We start from the raw sequence: 13,845 nt of genomic DNA on the forward strand, positions 1-13,845 counted from the left end.
TTCATACTGTAACATTCGTTTGTTCGTTGTGTCAAGTTGCAGTTTGTTTGAAATAACAAACCTGTTCACCCGAAGGAAAACTCGACGAAGTGCTGTTAGAAGACATCCTGTCATAGCTTTTTGGTACATAACAGCTACTGTAGATGCAACACGCATTTGAAAAAGCGAGGCGCTGGACAGCACAATTCGTTTGAATGCAAAATACAATGTCACCGCTAGATGGGAGAAATTCCTACACAATGTCCCTTTAAAAACTTTTTTGAATACATTTTTTTTGAACCAAACTCGAGTCAGGTCATCTTCAGAAAGTGCCGACAAAAAGTTATGGTTTTCGTGTAAATCGACGAAACCGTTTTCTTATACTGCAGCAACAAAGTTTGGGCATGATGCCAAAATGACTCTGAGGCTGTATCTCTGCAATACTTTGACATATTAACACCAAAATATGCATGTGTCATTGTCACCTTACTCTGACCACAACACATCAATTTGGTCATAGCACCACCTATTGGTCAAAAGTGATAAACCATTAAATCAAATTATTAAGGATTGTACTTATGATTTTCCAGCCAATTTTCCAAAAAATGTTCTTAATATGTCTTTAATTGCTCATTGTTGCATTTGGTCTGATGCTCCTAGCCATGTTGGCATGACATGTTCTTTGTGCTTGGCCACGATATTTGCTGCTTGCAGCTTTTTTGAATGTGTTTTTCCGCAGCAGTGTACTATTGTAGTACGCCTATGCTTTACATGTTGGTAAGATGGTCTTTTTCATTCTAAGTGAGTGGTTCTTGACCAGAACAAACTTAAACCTGGGACCAGGGAGTATGCCAATATTTAAACGTTTGTCTACTGGTTTAAAATCTACAGTTCAAAAGTGTGGGGTCGGTAAGATCTTTTAATGTTTTTAAAGAAAATCTCTTTTTCAAGGTTGCATATATTTGATTAAAAATACAGTAAAAAGTAATATTGTGAAATATTATTACAATTTAAAATAACTTTTTTCTATGTTAATGGGTATCATTACTCCAGTCTTCAGTGTCACTTGATTCTTCAAAAATCATTGTAATATGCTGATTTGGTTCTTTAGATTTTTTGAAGATGTTGAAAGTATGTTGTAGTGCTTCATTTTTTTGTGGGAACCATGATTTTCTTTTTCAGGATTCATTGATTAGAAGATTCTTGAGTATAACGTTCAAAAGAACAGTATTTAAATCAAATAGACATTTTTATAACATTATAAATGTCTTTAGCGTCACTTTTGATCATTTATCCTTCTGAATAAAAGTATTTATTTATTCAAACACTTACTGACCCCAAACATTTGAATGTATTTTTTCCCAGCAGTTCATGGCATTTGTTTATTGCAAATCAATCATTTAGGCACTAACACGTTTGCTATTTTTTGTATAACAATTTTATTACAAAACTTAGACCTTTTTCATCTTTCAGTGCTGCCATGCTTTTAGCATATAACAATACAGTATAAAATCTCAACCCAAAATGAGCTAATAAAAGCAGTTTTTCATTGATGCTGTTGCAGCATTTAGATGTTCATGCTGTTTTCTTTACACGTAACATTCCTTGAAAAATACAAACACCTGCTGAGCACGCCACGATTTAAACAACTTTGAATTACCAGCCTGACCATTTCAATTGTGACAAGTTGTAATCAACATAACGTATCAGTAGTTACACAAGGAAAGAAAGAGATAAATAGAAGTACACTGCAAATAATGACAAATGTGTCAAGTTTTTTTTTTCAACAGCCCAAGGCACCCAGGCTTGAAATGTGTTGGCAATTATCAAGTAATTTTTTTTAACAACGCACACACACATACACAGACACACCAAAAAAAAACGACAACAAAAAATGCTTCAAGCAGGAGGTGATAAGACAGAACAGAAGCATGTGAAAAAAGAATAACACACTCAGCTTTGCTTGTTTTACATTCTACATCCGAAGTTCACAGTGAGTATCCCAGGCAGTGGATAGATCTATCTAATAATCCTGATGGAGAACGGTAACCTAAGTGCTTCAGAAATCTACTGCATGACTACATGGCTTCCTGTACGAAGGGAGCGGTCAAATGATCCAGGCTGTTAAGATGGAAGTCTGAGCCGTATCACGTTAAGTAGTTTTCCAGTAAGGCGTTGCTTGCCTAAAGCAGAACCACGGTGCCTTCAAGCTAAAACTCTGAATTATCACCAACACCAGCTTTTGCCTTCCAGATCCAAAAATAAATGACAAAGACGTGATCGTTTTTAGGACTGAGAATTGTTGAGAGACAAGAAATGTTGAAATATCTAGAAAATTCCAGTTGATATAGATGTCCATGTTCGGCCTTGATTGGAAATGTGCTTTAAAGATGAATGATTTGGTAACAGACACCTGGTAACTCGTATCTCCCATTGGCTGGGAGATTTCTGTGCTCTTTAGTTCAGTTGGCGGCAGGCCTCAAATGTCCATTTCGAAGCCCCTCCATAGATCTCGATGCTGGTTTCCAACCAAGAGAAGACGTTCCCCACTAGTGCTTTGCTGCTGCATGTGGCCAAGTTATAAATCTCTCCCACTGAGAGCTTTCGGTCCCAAATGTTGAAATTGGCCATGTCACCGACAAACGCTTGAGTAGCATCAAACCCTCCACCGAGAGTGTCCTGCAGGTAGATAACATTTATTTGAGATGCTGATAAAATAAACATTGAATGCCTTCAAAGACATAAGATTAGTCTCCGTTAACCTTTGAAGCTAATCTGCACATAAATGATTCATAAATGCGTTTCATCCCTACAGTCGTCTTTGAAGGTCTCTACATTTAAAATGAGCCAAAACCTTCTTGTCTATTGGCTGTGCTATAGAGTATTTTAGAACTGACTGTTTACAATGATAACTTCGTTTAATTGGCTCTTTAGCTAAACATAGTGTGTTGACCTCTAAGGGTTTTTCACACTGTGCTTAAAGGTGCTGTATGTAATTCTTTGAATGTACTAAATCATAAAATACCATAATATGTGTGCAGATATTTAGAAAACATGCTAAGTTCACATAAAAACAATGCTACCGGCAGTTATTCTAATGTGTGTTCTGTGTCGGAATGCTTCCACAAGCTGCCAATTTACCCAATAATATTTTGACACCCTGGGTTGCCAGTTTGTTGAAAACACAGCGTATTGCATCCATGGAAGCCAGCAAACGAAATTGGTCAGAGATCGCAGATTCTACCCGACCTAAAAGGCCTCGGCATCCATCTAAAAATCTCTATGAATGGGAGCATATTAAAACATGGATAAATCAACTCATCAACTTCCAGAATAAAGGCCAGATTTAATAAACAGGGCAAATTACCGCAATTCCAAAAAAGCGCCGACGGAAGTGGAAAGTTCTGTGCATGATCTACTGATGACGTCCAAAATAAAGAACATAGGCAACCGGATCATTTCCATAATGACCAATGCAATCTACCAATAGCACGCAAATTAGCATCTGGTTTAAGACATGCTTTTTTTGGGGTGGTTAATAATGGCGCAAATACCGTTAAATTGACTACCCTAAGTCTCCTCACCTTCCATTGTTAATTTTGCTTGCTCCCGTTGCGTGTCCTCAATCTGGCAACCCGTGTGAGCTTTGAAGAGGAGGGAGTGGGGTAAACATCTCTCTCTAATATTTTTTTTTTTAATTTGGACTGCAGTACTCATTTCAAACACTAGCTGTCAATATTACGTACTCCCTTTAACCCAGGGTTATCGTCTTCAAAATCCTGCTTTAAACCCTGGATAAAGGAGCCTTTAACACTTGTAATTTAGAAGCGGGATTAGCACTGCTTTTTTAACTAGTGTTATGAAACCCTGCTCCGGAGAAGGGTTAGCACTGCTTTTACGGTGTTAACCCTGCATTGCGGTGTGAAACAAAGTGGTGTTAGAATGTTATGACTAGATGCTCAAGAACCGACAACCAATAGCGTGCCTCATATTCACGTGCTTTGGCCAGTCATTCAAACACAGTGCTCTGTATAAAAAGTAGTTTCAACATTTGAGGTAAAAATTTCAAATGGTGACAGAAGACGTGACAATTGGAGTGAAGCTTAATAGTACAGTCGGCAATATATAATATGAGGATGCACAATGCTAGTGTAGAGCCCTTATGTAAGCATATCACATGCGGTATTCGTCCAATCAGTGACACTGACACCGCAAATATGCAAATGAGGACGTTAACCCAGGGTTTAGGAATATACCGTGTTAAACAGCAGTTTATTGAATACCCAGGATTAATTGTTGACCCCAGGTAAATTATGAACAATGTGAAACGTGAATCAAGATAACACAGGAATCAGTTTACCCAAAGTTTAAAATGAGGCAGGGTTAACTAGTTGAAGTGTTCAAAGGCCTCTAGAGGTGCATTCACATTTACAGTTGTTCACTTTTGACCGTAGAAAATGTGTCTATTTTCACCTGCGAAACTTCGCCGAAATTTTGCAAAACGTGACCACGCCTTTAGGCAGCATCCAAACTAAAATGTAACTTCCTAAGTGAACATTTACATGCATTGTAATGCTATTGAATTTGTGCCCCTTACAAAAACTCACAATATAGTTTAGCACTAAATATATCTAAGCTAGTATTTGATCCACTAGTTCCATAAAAATACAAAGCATTAAATATCGGGTCAAATAGTAATTAGTATACATGTATTTTAAAATATATATTTTAAAGACTTAAGATTTGCTTGCTTCAATAAATTATTGGGTTGTCTTATCTGAGAAGAATGCATGCAATGTTGCCTTTCAATGTGGCCAAAATTAGGTGTTTTACAAGGTAGTTGTCATATGGAGGAGCCTCTGCATGGGAGAAAGCCTGCGATGCCTTAAAATGCAGCTACATAGGCAGCGGGCAGCTCGCTGTGTTTTGGAACAAAGCCATTGTGTATTCTTCACTCCTCATTAAATCATCTTTGTGTAACACCTTGAGCTACCACACTTTTCTGTATTGATGAGTGAATTCAAACAGAGGACGCATACCTGCTCTTGTCCCAGAATCAATACCCCTTGTGGTTTGATTGGATGATAAGGGGCCAGACTGTCCCCATTTCCCCTCATTACACCATCCTGATAAGCTTCCCACACTCCATCTCGAGTGGTCCACGTGATACAAATGTGATGCCATTTCCCATCGTTGATCAGGAAAGGTAGCTTAGCAACCTACATCAAAAGAGGGCAAAAACCAGACGAAACGTAAACAACGTTCATTTTGATGCAGACTGTCTGCTTTAAGTTTTCATCCATCCATCCATCCCAATGTTGATTGAGTGGGAATGTACCTTGTCATTGATGAGCATTTCCATCGGGTTGTTTCCCCACTCAATAAGAACCAGTTCATTGGCCTGTCCAGGGACTGCGTAAGAGAAAGGCGTCCCCACTCCTGGAGAGGCGTTGGATTTGAGCCACATGCACACGGTGAAGGCGTACATCTCCGGCAGACTCTTCTTGACTTTAGCATACATGTAGTTGGTCCTCAAAGGGAATGTCAGCTGAAATTTATCCAGTGGTCTGTTGTCCTTTTGACCTATTATTAAAAAAAGAAATAAATGCAAACATCAATCCTCAAACAATATTTAACATCTTACCATTGCAGTTTACCATATAGCAATAAAACAAGACAATCTCGCAAAATAACTGTGTACAGCTGCGTTTCCACCAAAATTACCCGGACCAAATTGTCCCAGGAACTTTTTTCCCCCAGACCTGTTGCTGTCTTAAGTTTCCATCGTGGTCTAAAGTACCATGAAGATTATGCAAATTAGTCCGGTGATGTAGGACTGCGGACTATTTTCCAGTTCCCGCTGTATTTCATCCTCTGAATTTAAGCTTGATAAAGCCTGAACTTCTTCGTCGGTCCATCGGTCGTACCTTTTAAACTCCATTGTTGATTAGAGTAGCAAACAACTCTTACTGCACGCAACACAACATACTTAAAAATGGTGGTTGAATTAAAATGCAGCGTGGAGTCAACCAATCAAAATGCGGCATGAGCTCAACCAATTAGCATGTTCAGCGCTCAAGTCCCACCCCTAAAGTTCCTGAACTTTGAGAAAGTACTACCTCGCAAGCAGGGACTTTCTGAGGGTGAATTTTTTTTTTCCCCGGTACTTCATTTAGACCCTGGTTCCCGCGGTGGAAACACACTGAGTACCACCCCAGAATCCCTAATTCCTGAGGAAAGTTCCTGCGATGGAAACTCGGCTAAATGCATACAAAATCTCTATACATAATTCAAATCAACTATTCATTGCCGTCTATAAATTTATTCATAAAAAGAAAATATAATGAAAGCAAAAAACAAGGTGTGTTTAAAGTATACTTCTAAGAAATAATAATAACCAAAAACATATATTGATTTATTTGTTTCTTTTCACCTGAGGGAAGAAAAGCACACTAGTTATGTCCTCCCACCTGGGAGCCTCCCTTATCTGATTTATTTCTACCCTTGTGTTTGATTCGCACTACAGGTAACAAGGAGTAAAAGCTGCAATCAATGGTTGGCATCATTCCTGGTCTCAGGCAGAGGAATAGTTCACCCAAAAAATGCATTCTGTCATATAATTTACTCACTCTCAAGTTGTTACAAACCCATACAATATTCTCTCCTCCATGGAACATAAAAGAATGTGTTAAACACGCTGCTCTTAAGTCTTAAACAAGTCATACAATCGCGTGACTGCAAGTTGTTATTCCTACAAGCTGAAATTCTTGCCAGTCGTTTTACCTTTACATCAAGACATATTAAACATAATTAAAATGAATCTGTTGTCCAAATCCTGCTCAATGTTTTCATCCACACAATTTACAAATTAACTTTTTTGAACATATGTAGTAGTAACAAATTACTTTAATTAAAATAATTTACATTATAAATGTAAGACTCTTTATTGTCCAGTTACTGGCACGGTTCTTATAAAATATAGTTCCCTAAATGTAACATCCAAACGCAAATATTTAACAACATTAATATTTAGTCACAATGATGTATCCCTTTCTGTCCTGAATTTATAACATTTACAGATACGAATAACAGTAAAATGTGATTTATGTACCAGGCTAGGGCAAACCCCTTGTAAAAAGCATTAAGCGGCACAAGACTGACAGAAGCTGACAGGCAACATGAAACTATATGCTCATTAACTTCTCTGAAGCACCTCATATAAAGTGCTCTCAGGCTTGTTGGCCACTTGCGTCGTGCACTTCTCTATTACAGCTCGCTCTGACCGCTGCCACTGAATACATTATATACTACTCATTTGAGAGTGGATGAGGTTCTGAGCACAGTGCAAAAATGTGACTAATCAATTATGCTATTTGTTCTTGGTTATTTTCAGTAACAATTTTATTGATTTGATCAATTAGTCATTAAAGGGTTAGTTCACTCAAAAATGAAAATGATCCCAAGATTTACTCACCCTCAAGCCATCCTAGGTGTATATGACTTTCTTCTTTCATCCAAACACAATCAGAGTTATATAAAAAAATCCTGGCTCTTCCAAGCTTTATAATGGGAGTGAATGGGAGCCTTTGAATGCCTAGTAAAGGTTAATTGAAGCGAAGCAATTCAGTTTCATAAGAAAAATATCCCTATATATAACTTTATAAACTGTAATCACTGGCATCCGGTAACGGCTGTACACGAGTCTAGTTCCGGTGGAAGATTGACCTCTGACTCAATGCATGACGTATTGACAAACACAGAAGCGCAGAGGATAGAGTAAAACAAAACACCGGTCAAGAATTAGAAGTCTAAAACATTTTTTTTTAATGAGAAATATGGGAGAAGCTTGGGTTTGTTGTTTGAACCACGAGAGGAGTTTACTCTCACCTAAGCTTACGCTATACGGCATCCTACATCATGTGTCGGGTCAGAGGTCACACTTCTGGATTACTTTTATGTGATGGATGTGCTTTTTTGGGCTTCAAAATCTTGAGCCCAATTCACTCCCATTATAAAGCTTGGAAGAGCTTTATAAATGTCTTATTTGTGTTGAATAGAATGAGGGTGAGTAAATGATCCCTTAAAGTTCCCTTCATGCCTTTAAGACTGTAAAAGGTTGCAGGAAATTATGCATTTTAATGGCTGTCGAAAACGTGATTCACATGAATGAAACTTCTAAAAACGCATGAGCTTGCAAAAACTCCCTGGTACCAATCTGTAAATCATGCAATAAAACTGGTTGGGTGGAATTGGATATGCAAAGCAATGCAGGTCTGTAGACCCCCTCCTCTCTGCGACACACTAGCGACACCGCGACGGTAATTTATTATCCATGCTGGCTCGCTCAAGAGAATTGTCCTCGTAGAAAAAAAAAGCAGGTAAGGAAATCGCCCGTTACATCTACACGACACGCATGTGATAGATGGAGCAGAAACTCGAACGGTTACCTTTTTCTAGATCGGTTATTCTCTGGTGCAGTGAGGTAAGAGTAGACTCCACGCGCCCGCGCTGCTCGCTCTCGTTGCGCAGCCCGGGCTTCCCTTCCTCCAATCCGTTCACACGGGACAGGACCTGCTTCTCCAGGTCGTCGATTTTGTTCTGAAGAAGATCCTTCAAGCTATTCGCCTGGACGGAGTTGTTATTCCGGCTGAATTGCTATGAAAGATAATTGTGAACATCTGTTTGTGAGATAAATGTTTAATTTGACTTTACATAAAATAAAAAATAAAACCCGGCAACCTCATAAGAAAGGCGCACTAGTCCTATGAAATATCGAGTAAATGTATTTCATGTAATCAAAATGACTAAAGTCAAATTTGATCAATCAACCTGAATTAAGTTACACAAATAAAAGTCATTTTAAAGGGTCCAGAATATGCAGAAACAACTCCACACCATTTATAATGCATTTTATTTTTTTAGTTAAGAGTTTTTTTTAGTCCTACAATTTTATATGATGCATTTTTTGTATCCCTACATTTGTATGTCCCGAAACAATGTTCATTAGCAGAAAACAGGCTAGTTTACGTTACAAAAATGCGCTTAAAACTATAAGTAAGCAAGACTCATCTTACTGGCCACGGTGTGAAAGATTCGGAATAGTTATTTTAATATTTATTTAATTATTTCATTTTAATCTACGGTTTTCTGTCAGCAGTCTCAGTAGGCGTAATGCGTCTTTTAAAAGAGGATTATGCGCCATTATTCAGCACCGCTTTATAATATGGTGAATCGGTGTACTATTCTAAAAATAAAGTTATGAGAATCGCAACTGAATGCGTTCTCCAATAAATAATAATCCACCGCGGATGGAAGAAAGCGCTCCAGGAGAACAAACATACCTCCAGGTTTTCAAGCCTCTGCTTGAGTGACTGTAAAGTCTGCGAGAGTTGAGCCAGTGTGTCCGTGGGACCCCTCGACACATCTCCCATTGTGTTCTTGGTGCCCATTTCCTTCCGTCTTCCGCCGACCCGCGCGTCTCCGGGCTCGGACGCGCTCTGACTTTCACACCGCGTCAGCTTGGAAGTCAGTTCCCTGATGGTTTCCTTCTGGTTCATGATCGTTTCCTTCTGTTGCAGCACAGTCTCTCGCAGTTGCATGACCGTGCTCTTGAGGTCCTCCCCGGGAACGCTGTTCTGCAGTGTGGCGGCGCATATGTCCATATCCTTGGGAACGGATGTACAAATGAACTGGGTCTGTCCGAAGTCCTGGCTCATCCCGTCCGCTAAAAGACAAAAAAGTAACAAAAGTTTCCAGTGCATCCCTCTCGTTCCAGCCTCCATGGCGCGTTTGTTTTCGAAGTCTCTTCTGGACAAGTGATTTCAGCAGCACTCTCTCTCTGTCTCTCTCTCGCTCTCTTTCTCTCTCTCTCTCTCTCTCTCTGACAGCTTGTGCTGGTTGTAATCCGGTTGTGGTGCGCGCGGGGTTTATATAGCACGCGCGTCTGCGGCGGTGAGCTGCATCACGCGCCTGATCATGATCTCCCGCCCCTGGATATTAAAGCAGAAAAAAACATCCAGTAAATCAGAGAAACTGTTTGTTTTTTTTACCCCTGTGGACGGATTAATATTATTATTATTTTCTAAAGCTGAGTTAATTCTACACAATCATTGGAAGATTTTCGTCTTTGCGAGAAGAAAAAAAAACCGTTAGGCTACGTTTTAAAGAAAAATAAGTTTGTTTTATATGCAGTAGTTATCCCTTTACAGTAAAATATTATGTTTTTTCAAAGTACAACATATGAGGGTCAATGACATGACGTGTATTTTTGTGTCCATGGGCATTATTTCCTTTTATTATTAGATAAATTATAAAATAAATTCATGACATACCACTTTATTCTATAAAAACTATTTAGTTTGAATTAATTTTTAGTATATTTGAATAATCTACATATTATTTGATGTTTTTGTTAACTTAAACCCACAATATGTCAGGTTGGTGCAACTGTCCGAACAAATGAACAGACAAAGAAACTATTTAAAATGGTGTCTTAATAATACAAAATTAAACACTAAATAATATGGCATCCTTTTATAATTGTATAAATATCAGTAGATTTAAAGCTGTTGAGATCATTGAGGAAAAAAAAATGTGTCCAGAAATTTGTATTTTCCCAAATGTCAGGGTGGCACAACTGCAAACTTGTATTATGAATTGACAAGGTAATAACAGTAAAGATGATGATGCATCATCCAGAGGAGCCCGACTGATCCTTGTGGCAGAGAGAAAAGGTAATTTTAAGTATGGGTAGGTTGGTACACTTTCCATGTCAGATGGTACAACTACACTACATAAAACTATTTAATAAACATACAAACAGTCACACAGTTATTTAAACACTTTTTAATGTTATTTAATAACTGAAACTATTATAAAAACATTGTGCATGACTCAAAAATATGCATTACATCAGTTTTGAAAAGATAAAAAAAAAACTTTTTGCAAGTTTTATTTGTCAATGACCCACGAACATTAGGCCTATATGTTATAAGGGAAGAGGCATTTCCCAAAATTTACTTTGTGAACGATCACATTACTCATTGTTACCATTGCACAATATCTTCTTAAACTACTAGCATAAACCACCCAGGGTTCTCATAAGAGAAGTAAAAGACTGAACAAATGCTCATCAGAATAGCTCATTTATAATTGATCAGTGTTGCATTAGCTGGTAAACGTCTCTCAGTACTAATAGATAAAGCAGTTGTTAAGAAGGAAACAAAATAAATAAATACATTTTACTTTTTTAGAATTGTTATACTGAAAAATATGAAGTATGTCTACTTAACAGTGTTTCTCTTGCAATAACATGAGATTTTAAAGTATGTTGAATTAACAGCCTGTATAATGTTACTAAAAATTGAAAATGATGCTGTCATTTCCTGTCTGCTGTGTCCATTTCACTAAATGGGTATCTGAAAAGACTCATGAAGACAACAGCTTAATTAGTGATGGAGGCATAATTGCAGTATCAGAATGATTATTGATGTTCTGCCACACACAGACACGCACACGCACGCACACATGCATGCATGCAGTGCATCACTGACGGTAACATCAGCGGTTCTGTTATTGAGTAGTTGGGGGATGTGTTACTGCGGATGGGTGTAAAAACTATTTGCAGGTGCTATAGACCCAGACAATGGCCATGCTTGTGTGACATTGCACATCTCTCATGACATCACACATTGTGCTGAGAATTGTAGTGACTGTTTTCAGTGTGAGCACCAAATTGCACTATTTTTTCATGAATCAGAACTAATAAACACATATAGTCAGTACACGTCACCTACACAAATAGTCGAGAGACTCCAATGATGAATGACAAAGTAACCTAATAAAATTCACACACTACATGGTTGAGTACATACTAGTGTATAAGCACATAGTGTATAGTGCGTCATTTGGGACACGACTTAAGACAAAAGGTCATCAAGGTAACACACATCACACTAAAGTTATTCATTCTTATTATTTAAAGAAAGCATCTGATCATAGAGATGTGAATATGTTTGAATCAGTTCTGCAATTTCAAGGCATTATGTCGACAGATGAGGTCATTAAAATCACATTGTTTTGATAGTTTTTAATTATAAAGTATACTTTAGACCATAGACTATATAGATTTGGCTATGTGAGACTAGTTTGAATTATAATCCCTTTTCTTTACACGACATTACAGTAGGCAACAGAAGGGTTCTTTTGACATTATTCTAAACATTGTAAGCATTCGTTTCATGTGTCATTGAATGGAAGAGAGGCTTTCGGAAGTGCACTTAAACGTCACATCCTTTTGATTTTGAAAAACGTCCCAACTCTTTCACGAATCAGTCTACAGGCTATAATAGACAACATAGGAAGTCGAGGAAGGCCTCTTTTTTTAATTTTTGTCACAAGCTGTTCACACATTAGCAATAAAATGTGATTAATGCATGAAAATTCATACATAGGCCTATAGCTAGTTTTTTTGTTGCATTTTTACAATTATTGTCATTTAAGTTTGCATGAAACAGAAGCTGCAAACAACTTTACTACCATATAGTGACGCATTTCTGGCTTTCAAAGAAGAAAAAATTGATTTTATCAGTGGGTTGTTGATTGGATTGTGAAAAGTGAGTGTTGAATATCGGAGGCAGATCTGAATATATTCGGCTGAACATGCATCATGGACTTGCATCAACTTATGACATATGAGTCTTATATCAGAAAGAGCGAGTTATGACATTATTGATTAAAGCTTATGAGGTCAAATTTTTTTTATAAAAAGCACAGGTGACATTTAACATGCATCAAGAAAATAAATACGGTCAGTTTCAAAATTGTAATTTTTTTTCCCCATTAACATTTAAAAAAAAATCTCTTACGAATTGAAAAAATAATTTACATTCACATTCGTTTTTTTATTTTTTTTATTAGGTGCATATGCAAGATTTGCATATCATTTCACAGTTCAGTAAATTCAGCCTTTTGAGTTGAATATCAATTTGGCCCTGCTGTGTTTTTTTGAACCATCTTCCAAAGTTTTGCTCAGCAACAGTCTTGGGCTAAACAGGAACAATTTATTTCTAAGCTGTATCCTTTATGGAATAAAGAGGCAGTGCATAATAAACAGGTGCTTTGCCGTTACTGGACAAGAGCTCATTGGCCATCATTGCCCCTGACCTGCTTAGATAAAGGTCTTAGAGCACATTAAAACAAGAGGTTCAATGAACAGTTGACGTAAACTGTGAGGAGGAGAGCTTTATGGGTCACAAATGAGACTTGCATGACTACCCTCCCTTTTCAGCTGTAGTCCATATACGGTATAAGAGGCCATTCACAAATAACACGCTTTTGCGGTTAAAAATGCAAGACAGTGGAACGGGAATCGTCAGTGGAACAGGACAAAACCCCTGCAAGGTTTAGAAACACATTTGAACGTGTTTTTAAAATGCTGTGTCAGATGCTGCAAAACAAGCGAGCACTACTGTAAAACTCATCTGGCTAGCGCATGTTTATATCGAATAAAACGATTTAAAAATGGAATGTTGACATGGACATGATTTTTTAGTTGCTCCTTCAAAATCGTAAAGCATATCTGAAGGCTAAAATCATTGGAAAGGTATTTTCTATAGATATTTTTAAGGATTTCTCCACCTCCATGTTGTGTAATAGCTGGGCTGATAGCACTAGTGGGCGATTCCACCTCCATCAGTCTAATGCTTATATTCTGGAAACAGTCAAGCTTTTTCTTGTCCAGTTATAACCAGATTCACATTGGTGCCAGTATTGAAAATAATTTCATATTGTTGTTGCTATTTTCTGAGCTCCTTTCACAGGTCTGGCCAAGTGTAGGCAACACTATAAAGAAAACACCCATGCATC

At 37.7% G+C, this 13,845-nt stretch overlaps 1 protein-coding gene across 1 annotated transcript; it reads right to left on the reverse strand.

Moving 5' to 3' along the window:
• Positions 1-1,329: 1,329 nt before the first annotated feature.
• Positions 1,330-9,926, reverse strand: nptx1l (neuronal pentraxin 1 like). Its single transcript, XM_077213875.1, has 5 exons — positions 9,321-9,926; positions 8,427-8,634; positions 5,318-5,562; positions 5,019-5,198; positions 1,330-2,658 (listed from the first exon to the last, which is right to left on the reverse strand). The coding sequence occupies exons 1-5, from the start codon at positions 9,759-9,761 to the stop codon at positions 2,437-2,439; spliced, it is 1,296 nt and encodes a 431-aa protein (XP_077069990.1). The 5' UTR covers positions 9,762-9,926; the 3' UTR covers positions 1,330-2,436.
• Positions 9,927-13,845: the final 3,919 nt, after the last annotated feature.

This window comes from Siphateles boraxobius, unplaced genomic scaffold (assembly GCF_051911475.1).
Source record: "Siphateles boraxobius isolate OS27281-9 unplaced genomic scaffold, OSU_SipBor_1 66, whole genome shotgun sequence".
In the NCBI taxonomy this organism is placed as follows: Eukaryota; Metazoa; Chordata; class Actinopteri; order Cypriniformes; family Leuciscidae; genus Siphateles; species Siphateles boraxobius.

Bases quoted from the DNA above. Each gene is read 5' to 3' on its own strand.
- nptx1l (XM_077213875.1), bottom strand. From the start codon at position 9,761: ATGGAGGCTGGAACGAGAGGGATGCACTGGAAACTTTTGTTACTTTTT. The intron at 8,635-9,320 runs GTATGTTTGTTC...TATCTTTCATAG, and splicing joins AGAGGCTTGAAAACCTGGAG to CAATTCAGCCGGAATAACAA. The intron at 2,659-5,018 runs GTATGCGTCCTC...ATCTACCTGCAG, and splicing joins TGATTCTGGGACAAGAGCAG to GACACTCTCGGTGGAGGGTT.